The 10,805-nt window shown below is 39.5% G+C and overlaps 2 protein-coding genes across 2 annotated transcripts; one reads left to right on the plus strand and one right to left on the minus strand.

Annotated features, from left to right (window-relative positions):
• Window positions 1-351: 351 nt before the first annotated feature.
• LOC138953618 (uncharacterized) lies at window positions 352-4,235 on the minus strand. The gene is made up of 2 exons (XM_070325493.1): window positions 4,053-4,235; window positions 352-2,080 (listed from the first exon to the last, which is right to left on the minus strand). The coding sequence occupies exons 1-2, from the start codon at window positions 4,177-4,179 to the stop codon at window positions 1,530-1,532; spliced, it is 678 nt and encodes a 225-aa protein (XP_070181594.1). The 5' UTR covers window positions 4,180-4,235; the 3' UTR covers window positions 352-1,529.
• A 271-nt stretch (window positions 4,236-4,506) lies between these two features.
• LOC138951632 (uncharacterized) lies at window positions 4,507-10,569 on the plus strand. The gene has a single exon (XM_070323163.1). The coding sequence runs from the start codon at window positions 4,767-4,769 to the stop codon at window positions 5,700-5,702; it is 936 nt and encodes a 311-aa protein (XP_070179264.1). The 5' UTR covers window positions 4,507-4,766; the 3' UTR covers window positions 5,703-10,569.
• The last annotated feature ends 236 nt before the right edge of the window (window positions 10,570-10,805 follow it).

Below are 10,805 nucleotides of genomic sequence, written 5' to 3' on the forward strand. Positions count from 1 at the left end.
TCACACCCCTGCCCCCACAGGTACACACACATATACCGTGACAAGTCACACCCCTGCCCCCACAGGCACACACACATATACCGTGACAAGTCACACCCCTGCCCCCACAGGTACACACACATATACCGTGACAAGTCACACCCCTGCCCCCACAGGCACACATATACCGTGACAAGTCACTCCCCTGCCCCCACAGGCACACACACATACACCGTGACAAGTCACACCCCTGCCCCCACAGTCCCACACACATATACCGTGACAAGTCACACCCCTGCCCCCACAGGCACACAACACACTGCTTTTAGTCCACTTGGATCTTTCAGTCTCAGATACAGAGAGACAGACACATTGGCATCATTGCATTTTACTTTCAAAATGATAAGAGCACCATACAACTAGTCATAAATCAGGAGCTAGTACACAGATAATCTTGTGCAATAAGCCTTCACCGTGCTTCGTGGGTCGTGGACGACCCAGAGCCTCACAAAATTGTCTTAATCTCTAAAGCTATTTGGAATTTTTAATTGAGACTTCATGTAATCTCTGATCACCATACGACCATCCTATTGCCCAACTTTTGAAAACTTATCTTTGTAAACAAACAAATAAACGATGATGTACTTTGAACTACACAGTCCGGATGATGTAGGTCATGGACAACCCATATGGAATTACCCAAGGAATTTTACGCTGTTTATCCTTATTAATTTGGATGGCGTGTGTCGTGTACAACCCATACTCTGGAAAGAGGCGGCAAAATGTTTATTCCTATTATTCGGATAGCGTGGGTCATGTACGACCCATACTTTTTACATCGATTCCTTCTTGGGAAAGTATAGGTCGTACACGACCCACATCATTCGGACTGTTTAGTCAAAAATGTGATCCGACTGACTGACTGACTATTAGGGTTTAACGTCCTCTTAGACCAACTGGTCTATATTGGGACAGGTATTGGTAATACGTTGAAGATATGGTGTGATACTTTGATTCGAACAAGCCCACTGTGGCTGTCTTCTTCGACACACCAGCATTGGGTTTGTCTCGTCAAAGTATCGAAATACGATCATGATAATCGGAGACGAGAGATGATGCATGCGTGTCTTCGTGTTTTCCAAGCCCTGAGACTTTCGCTGTGAACGTGGGATCTTTTTCGTGCGCATGTGTGCACACGGGGGTGTTCGGACACCGAAGAGAGTCTGTACAAAGTTAATTGACTCCGAGAAATAAATCTCTCGCCAAACGTGGGGATCGAACCCACGCTGATAGCGACCAACTGGCTACAAAGCCAGCACGCTACCAACTGAGCTACGTCCCCGCCCAATGTGATCCGGTGAAGGTTAAGGTAAGAGAGAAATTTTTCTCTATTCATTGATTAGCTAAACACACTTACTGCCCCTGTAGAAACAAATTGAGATGAAAATGACACAATTATAGTACTTGAAAAAATCAAGGTTTGAACCCATAACAATAAAAAGTTGCATTTCACGGTTCCAGTCAGATCACACCTTCACGATCATGTCAAACTACCTCTCACCCTGGTTGGCATCAGTCTCGTTAGACTCACTGGAAGCACTGTCATCACAGCTCTTGTTTTCCTCCACAGATGGATTCTGCGCATCACAATCACCACAGCCAACACTGTCACTGTTTTCTTCCTGTCGGTCAGCCTCATTAGGCACAGAGGAACCTGTGCTGCTGTCTTTCTCTTTTTCCTTTTCTTGTTCTTCTTCATTTGGCACAGTAGAACCTTTGCTCCTGTCTTTTTCCTTTTCTTCTTTGTCTTCGTTTTCTGCCCTGATCCTGGCCAGTTCATCGTCCTTTAGCAACTCAAATAGTTCCTCCATATTGATTGCTTGCTTCTCTGGATGAAGTTTCCGCTGAATGTATGCCACTGACCCAGAAACTGCTGATTCACTGTCAGTGTCAGCAGAGGAGAGCAATACTGACGTACCATTTTGGTCTCTGTTCATGAATCTTTGCATCTGATCTTCTCGGAAAGATGCCAGTGAGTCGATGATCTGTCGAGAAGATGGCTCTGGCCTTTGTTTCCCCTGTACCTTCTTCAGCCTCTTTTCTGAAATATAATATCCTTTGTACAGTAGGTGCAAAAATAAATATATGAATTAAACAAATAGAAATGTTTTGTTGTAAACATGTTCCAGGTAAAGTTACAACATACAGACGAGTTTTCATAGTGACAAATGTAGAGTGTTTATTTCTCTGTAAACGTATGCTGTAAAAGGTGATCAAATGCAGTACTGGCTGTTATTATAACGGAGGCCTTATTTTAAACATTGCTCAAAAATCTCAATTCTGCTTTTTATTCATAAAACATCGGTAATCTTGAAGTTGAACTTTAGTTTGTTAAATTCATAGCTCAGCGTCCGACCATGTTCGCATTTAAGAACGCAGGCTCAACCACGGGCGGAAGGTATCGTCCACTGGACTACTACTATCACAGAGTAGTCTTTCTGTGATAGTAGTAGTCCAGTGGACGATACCTTCCGCCTGTGGCTCAACCTCAAAATAAAGAATGCTCATGTAATATTTATATATATCTAGAATCTTCACAACATTATCATACTTTGTATCGAGTTTTAAGTCACAGAAATTTTAAACAAGTCGCGTAAGGCGAAAATACAATATTTAGTCAAGTAGCTGTCGAACTCACAGAATGAAACTGAACGCAATGCCATTTTTCAGCAAGACCGTATACTCGTAGCATCGTCAGTCCACCGCTCATGGCAAAGGCAGTGAAATTGACAAGAAGAACGGGGTAGTAGTTGCGCTAAGAAGGATAGCACGCTTTTCTGTACCTCTCTTTGTTTTAACTTTCTGAGCGTGTTTGTAATCCAAACATATCATATCTATATATGTTTTTGGAATCAGGAACCGACAGGGAATAAGATGAAAGTGTTTTTAAATTGATTTCGACAATTTAATTTTGATAATAATTTTTATATATTTAATTTTCAGAGCTTGTTTTTAATCCGAATATAACATATTTATATGTTTTTGGAATCAGAAAATGATGGAGAATAAGATGAACGTAAATTTGGATCGTTTTATAAATTTTTATTTTTTTTTACAATTTTCAGATTTTTAATGACCAAAGTCATTAATTAATTTTTAAGCCACCAAGCTGAAATGCAATACCGAAGTCCGGGCTTCGTCAAAGATTACTTGACCAAAATTTCAACCAATTTGGTTGAAAAATGAGGGCGTGACAGTGCCGCCTCAACTTTCACGAAAAGCCAGATATATATATGACGTCATCAAAGACTTTTATCCAAAAAAATGAAAAAAACGTTCGGGGATTTCATACCCAGGAACTCTCATGTCAAATTTCATAAAGATCGGTCCAGTAGTTTAGTCTGAATCGCTCTACACACACACACACACACACACACACACACACACACGCACATACACCACGACCCTCGTCTCGATTCCCCCCTCGATGTTAAAACATTTAGTCATAACTTGACTAAATGTAAAAAGTGGTCCATATTAGGAGCCCTTCCCTTATACTCCCACCCACCCCCCATGCACCAGTTTTGCCCAAAAGTTAGGGGTGGGCGTTTACCAGGTCCAGGTACTATACCCTTTGCAGGAGCAGTTCCTTTGCTAGAAGTAGAATACAGATATTTTTATCACTTGGCATGGAAGTGTTCAAAGGATGCCTTATTGCACAAATCGTTATACAAAATAATGATAACGTGCAGGTGAGTGGCCTACCCTTCAAAATGGTCACGGGTTACAGTAGGCTACGACAGTAAAATAGCGTCATGTCGTAACTAGAGAATGTCCGGGTAGGATCACGCCGCGCAATAATCAAAGTCTGGCCGAGTGACTCTACAACTCGTGGAAAAGGTGTAACCGAAGCCTGCAGTGAGCGGGTTACGACAGTAAAATGACGTCATGCCGTAACTATAGAATTTCTGAGTCGAATTACGACTTGAAAAAAGGCGTAACAGAAGCCCCTACCATCTATAAAAGGGGCGGGGGGCTACTACGCTGTGTACAAAATTAACTTCTCCACTTACCTAGGGAATCTATGTAGCGTGCAGAATCAATCAGCTGGTGTCGAGGGTCAGCAGGAGGAGGGGAAATACCATTACTGTCCTGGGGTAATGGGCTCCAAGGGTCGTTTTGAGCTTTCGTTGCAGACATTATTCATGCATTAGTGCGATGGTGTTTTCCAGTGGGAGTTGCCTCCCTTCGCGGAAGCTACAATAAAAGGAAGCAAAAGTGACTGGGTGTAAAGACCCATTTAGTTTTAAAGTGATATGATTGTTCTGATATTTTTTGGAACAATAAGATTAAAATTAAGATGAAAACCATCAGTTTTATACGTATTTCCTTGAAAAATTGCCTTACTATATTTTTCAAACGAGTTATAAGTAAGTGTAAACGGACATTAGTCTACTATCCTAACCAGGTTTTCTTGACAATTTTAAAGGGAAACCACTCTGGTCATACACGACGAAAGATCCGAAAATAGCAAACCAACTCACCAAATGCTCGAATGCTGACGCTCGAATTGCCGCACTAGACAGCAGTGACACTTGTTAAATGAGGAAGAAATCAGTTCACTAGGTAAAGATTTATTTTAAACCAACGTATGATGGCTTAATTTTATGCAGCACAACTTCTTGAAGTGAAATATCAGTTGATGTAACTTTTCCTTTGGTCCTGGATTTGACTGCTGTTTCTTCTGGTTTTGAATGTTTAATTTGAAGGAGTGAACGACAGCAAAAATGTCGACTATTTTGAGTCGAATTCGTGTTACCGGTGCCAACTTCCTGACTTGGTGCCGTGAGTTTTTATTAGGTTTGCACTCAGACTCTGTAATTGTTGAAACCGATGAGGACTTGAAGACACTAAGAACAGTTCGTGTGAACAGTTTCATGCATACTGGTCTGAAATTACAGAGTCATGATGAAGGACAGCTGACAGAGGAAAATGTCGCAGACTTTTTCGATGCTCACTCGCACACCAACACTGTGAGTGTGATAAGCATTACCATCACCCAACATCCAGAATTGACAGACATTCCAACTTCCATCGGAAAATTTGTGAGTCTGACATCACTTGACCTGTCGTCGAACAGTTTAAAAGATTTACCATTGTCTGTTGTGTACCTTCAGGCTGTGAAAGTCCTGAACTTATCTGGCAATCAGTTCTGCACCATACCTCCAATCATCGGACACCTGACCCGTTTAGAACAATTGATCTTGAAGGACAATGACTTGCAGTATCTTCCAACAAGTCTTGTTCACTTGAAACGTCTCAGAGTTCTGGATGTGTCTGGAAATGACATGATGTTTGCGCCGCCACTGAAAGTGTGCCGGAAAGGAACAGGTGCAATCATGAAGCACCTGCGGAAACGCATTGGTCGAAGCAACTTGTGGAGTAGCCATAGACAGTACTACACAGAAACTGCAATGGATGCCTGTCGAGGTAACTTTGAAATGAAAAGTCTGCTGGAGATTTGTGTAGCTACTGTTCTTAAGTTCAGAATAGATTATTTTTCTCAGGCACACATTGCCCCTTCCTTGAAACGACACCTGCATGACAGAACGCAGGCAGAATTGGCAGCTGTGAAAATATCCAAGTGCAGCAAATGCAAAATGTTCTTTTCATCACAGGCCAACTTTGATGATCACGACTGCGACATGTATACTTTCTTGTAAACATGAAATGATGTGTACCAGTAATCCTTAAGCTTAACAGCGCTGAAAGTCCACAAAATGGGCCACTCGCCTTTGTAATTTACTAGTCAGAGAGCAAATTTTATTTGCCAAACCAACAATTTGTTTCCAGCAACTTTACTCGCCTTTGGCGAGTAGATTAACATTTCTACTCGCCATTTAGTATTTGAGGCTGTGCCAAAAGGTGCTCTGGGAGACCCCTGTCAAATTTGCACATTGATATTTTGTTTTGTAATCATACATTTTTCCTGATTTAGCCTCACTTAGCTTAAAAGTATATCAAAGATACAACATGCACAACATTAAGGTGCATGTTGGCCTTTGAAAGGGTTAAAATACAAAATAATTACAAGATCCAGGTCCGAATGTTGATCCGGAAGTGGGGACATTTTAGGGGACCCACAAACAACGATTTTTTGTTTTTTATCTTTCAAGTTGAGAGTCATTTTTTTGTAGATGGGTGAAAGAGGAGAGATTCAGCTTTTTAATCAATGTAAAAAGCAGAACAAAATTCTTCCCGAAATGTGTGAAAAACGGTTTTTTTAAAAGCTGTTACGATCGTAACCTATCATGTCAGATGTCACACCAGCAGAAAAGGTTGACGGCAGTGATTTGCTCCAGAAATCTCTCTAGAAGAACACAGAAACAAGTGCTGCAATCTTAGTTTGACGTTTAGCAACGGTGAAAACAGCACTGATTGTTGTATATATTTTATATCAGGCATGTTTTTTACGGAGTAACTTCGTCATGTCAGAGTGTTTCGATCGAACATTTAATAATTCTGGCCGCGATTTTACTTCTACCGGATGTTTGTCGCATCGCAGTAAAAAGACATTCCTTCCCACAATGCCTTTCGCGCACTTTTCCCTCCAAGATGGCGTCGATAACACGCAGCGGTAAGTATCAGTTCCATGTCAGCTTTTTCTTGTAAGTTGCGGTCAACAGAAAGTTCAACCCGAAAAAAAAAAATACTGAGTGAAAGTTCGAAACCTAAAATAACCTTTGGAACCGTGTTAAACAGTTTACACGGCTATCATATGCAGGAAACAAACTCAAAAATAACAAAGACTGCCTCAAAAGTGTTAAGTCAGGCTTCGATCGAAACTCCTGACACAGATATCAAACTGTCAACCGAAACTTTGACACGGCTTCGCTCGTGTCATGTGGGAACGTTTGGCTCTGGCCTTCATCAGTCAGCACGATATGAGCTAAAAACGGATCAAAATGTCCCTTTCTTTCCACAAACGGGCTAAGTTTGCGATTCCCACCATTACTCTGGCAAAACTGCTAAATTTACATTTACTGTCGGATGCAACACATGACATCAGAAAAAATTTGTGTCCATTCTAAAAATGTTACCTCCGACAGATGAATGGTATGGCTGGCAATCTTTTCTCCAGGCATGATCAATGTTATTGTTTCTGACAGCAATGAAAGGACTTCACCAAATGAATAAACTTGGTTTTTGATCAAAACTGTGCTTTGCTGTTCTTGAATTCAAACTGCTAGTAATTGCTATCTGTCGGATGCAACACATGACATCATCATTGCACTATATTGTGTTCAGTTTCTATCAGCAATCAGTACATTTTAGTTTAAACACCTGCTACATGGTTATATAAATGATACAAGTAAAAATTTGCTCAAATGATATAGGTTTACAACTAATTTTACTTGTCTTTCATGTCCATTGTTACATCCGACAGATTCCCAAAAATTACGATTACACATCATTTTCTCAAAGTCGCTTTACTGAGTTATCTTTTTAAGACTGGAATTGTATGTCCAAATGACTATTCTTTCACATTGTGTAAGTGTTGAAATGATACTGTTACTTTTATTTTCTTATAAAATGTCCCCCTCTGACAGAGCACCTTTTGGCACAGCCTCATTTACAGATTTCTACTCACCATGTACCATGGCAAGTAAAATACTCACCACTTTCAGGCCTGCTTACCCCCTAATGCTTCAAATGGCTCTTGACTGTGTCGACAAAATACAATTTACTGCTGAGTTTGTGTTGTTGAATTGATTTACTATCGCCATTCTGTTAAATCTGTGTCATCAAGTTGATGTGGGTCCAGTTTTTGTCCAACAGTAATTGTATTATTAGTCTTTGACCATTTCATTTTGTGTAAAAACATGAAATATCTGTCGTTTGTACTGTCCCTGTCCTGTTCTGCTGTTTAGCACTTAGCATAGGATTTGTGTGTGTGTGTGTGTGTGTGATTCAGTGCATTGTTTTGCACAAAATATGAAAATGCACAGGTCGCAAATTTATAGTCTTTTGTGTACAGGTTGTTGCTGCAATTTTGTGTGTGTGTATGATGCTCTTTATGTTGCTGATACAGATCTCTCAATTTGAAAAGTACATCTGGAGCTGTTTTAAGTGTGTTTCTTAGTACTAGTAGTAGTAGTAGTAGTGGTTAGGGACTGGATTGGTATCCATAAGCCTCACGGCTTTTTTTCGCGTCCCATCTCATTATCAAATTTGTTGCAAATCAATCATGTTAACATGCTCAAAGTCGAATAATTTACTCAATATCAATTATCGTACAAATAGAGTGACTCAGTCATAAGTTTTTGTATGTCCAGCAGATTTTTGAAAGTGTTAATAGTTTGTGCATTTTAACATCAGATGATGGTGCAACTCTGTTAGAAAAGGAATGTTTCCGGATATTAGTTTGACTAAATTCAATAAAGATTTTGTCCGTATTTTTTTCCTCGTTACATCAGTGGTACAGACTTCTTGAAAAAAGACTTTGACTTTGACATTATCAATACCCAGAAAGATTTGTATAGGTCTGTATGTATCAGGTCGCCTCTGAGTCTTCTCGAATTAAGGGTTGGGAGATTGAGTACCGGTAGTCTATATAGATGTTGCAAGCCCCTGGAGCAATTTTTTGATTAGTGCTTTTGTGAACAAGAAACAATTAACAAGTCGCTCTATCCCATCTCCCCCCTTTCCCCGTCGCGATATAACCTTGAACGGTTGAAAACGACGTTAAACACCAAAGAAAGAAAGAAAGAAAGAAAGTCTCACTATCGCTTCAAGGACCTTCCAAATAACACATCTGAGGCTGACTGGCCTGTAATTTCCCGGATCAGATTTTTGTCCCTTCTTGAAAATAGCAGTAACATCAGCTGATTTCTAGTCGTTAGACACTTGTGACATTTCCAGGGATTTATTAAATAATGTACAAAAAGGTAACGCAGGTTCCTTATTCAGTTCCTTAAGAACCCTTAATGGGATCTTGTCCAGTCCCTGAGCCTTATTAGGATTTAAAATAGCCAATTTCTTTTCGACTGCTCTTGGTGTTACCCGAAGCTCTGCCAAAGTGATACCTTTTGATTTTGAAGCAGGACTTTTTTCAGGGAGAGTTGTTGCATCCTCCCTTGTAAATTTTACGCTTGAGAAAAACTCATTCAATGTATTTGCTTTATCTTCGTCTGATAGGGCAATTTTTCCATTTGTCATAGTTAGTGGGCTAATACCATCATTGGGTTTGGTCTTACTTTGTACATATTTCCAATTTTTGTGTGTGTTTTGGATTAGTCTTACAATTTTTTGCAAGTTTCTTTTCGTACTCCTTTTTTGCTTTCTTTATAACCTTGGTACATTTGTTCCTCGTTTCTATGTACTTCTGATAAAGAGCTCTTTTTGATTTTAAAAATCTTTGGTAGCATTTATATTTTTTCTTTATCCACCTTTATGCCTTCTTATTCATCCAGGACCCCCCGCGGGTTAGGGGGAAGAATTTGCCCGATGCTTCCCAGCATGTCGTAAGAGGCGACTAACCGATTCTGTTTCTCCTTTTACCCTTGTTAAGTGTTTCTTGTATAGAATATAGTCAATGTTTGTAAAGATTTTAGTCAAGCAGTATGTAAGAAATGTTAAGTCCTTTGTACTGGAAACTTGCATTCTCCCAGTAAGGTAATATATTGTACTACGTTGCAAGCCCCTGGAGCAATTTTTTTATTAGTGCTTTTGTGAACAAGAAACAATTAACAAGTGGCTCTATCCCATCTCCCCCCCTTTCCCCGTCGCGATTTAACCTTCGTGGTTGAAAACGACGTTAAACACCAAATAAAGAAAGTAATTATTCATCCAGGGATGTTTCTCTGTATTTCTAATTTTAATTTTCACTTTTGGTATATTCTTTTCCATATTGAGATGAATTTTTTGTTTTATTTCCTCCCAACACTTTTCAACACTCAACTCATGCAAGTGGCTCCAGTCCAGTTGATTAAATTCTTATCATATCATATCAAAATTTCCCATCTTTAAATTAAATCGACTTCCTTCCTATAAAACTTTATTCTTCTGAATGTACAATGAGAAGGATAAAACTTTGTGATCACTCTTCCCCACAGGACAGCAGTGTTCAATATTTGACACACTCTGATGTTAATAAAAATATCCATGGAGACATTTGCTTTAATTTGATTTTGTAACTTGAACACATTAGTGTTCATGACAAAGACATAAATATGGGCTTTTACATACATAATTGCCTTACCATGTTCAAATATTTAAAGGTGCCAAACTGTTATTACATTGATGTATCTATCAGTGATTGAATTAAAACTCAGGTATCAAATCGGTTTCTTAATGGGCCTATTTACTCGTCAAAACTCAGGTATCAAATCAGTTTCTAAATGGGCCTATTTACTCGCCTGTCTCGAGATCTCTGTGTTGGTCTGCCTGTTTTTCTGAATTTAATACAGAATGAACAAATATGCTAGTGTGATCTGTCAATACAATGTTAGTTCTTTCAGATAATGTGCAATGTGAGTGTGACTGAGCATAATCATACTTTGAAAACTGTCAGTAAAATGTCCTTTCTTACATCTATTTTTTGTATCTGAAGAGAAAGGGAGCGAGAGAGAGTAAAACAATTCTGATCATCATCACTCTTTGCAAAACTCTGTATCAGAAGGGCTTTGAACGCACACACACACACACACACACACACACACACACACACACACACACACACACACACAATAACAGATTGAGACATAAACCAGTTTATTTCACCAAGAAAACGTCTCGACTATGCTGCATAATGCAAAATCTACTCA

The sequence above is a fragment of the Littorina saxatilis genome, linkage group LG17, assembly GCF_037325665.1.
Source record: "Littorina saxatilis isolate snail1 linkage group LG17, US_GU_Lsax_2.0, whole genome shotgun sequence".
Lineage (NCBI taxonomy): Eukaryota > Metazoa > Mollusca > Gastropoda > Littorinimorpha > Littorinidae > Littorina > Littorina saxatilis.

Coding starts and splice junctions, on each gene's coding strand:
- LOC138953618 (XM_070325493.1), bottom strand. CDS start 4,179: ATGTCTGCAACGAAAGCTCAAAACGACCCTTGGAGCCCATTACCCCAG. Junction 2,081..4,052: donor ACGCTACATAGATTCCCTAG/GTAAGTGGAGAA, acceptor ATTATATTTCAG/AAAAGAGGCTGAAGAAGGTA.
- LOC138951632 (XM_070323163.1), top strand. CDS start 4,767: ATGTCGACTATTTTGAGTCGAATTCGTGTTACCGGTGCCAACTTCCTG.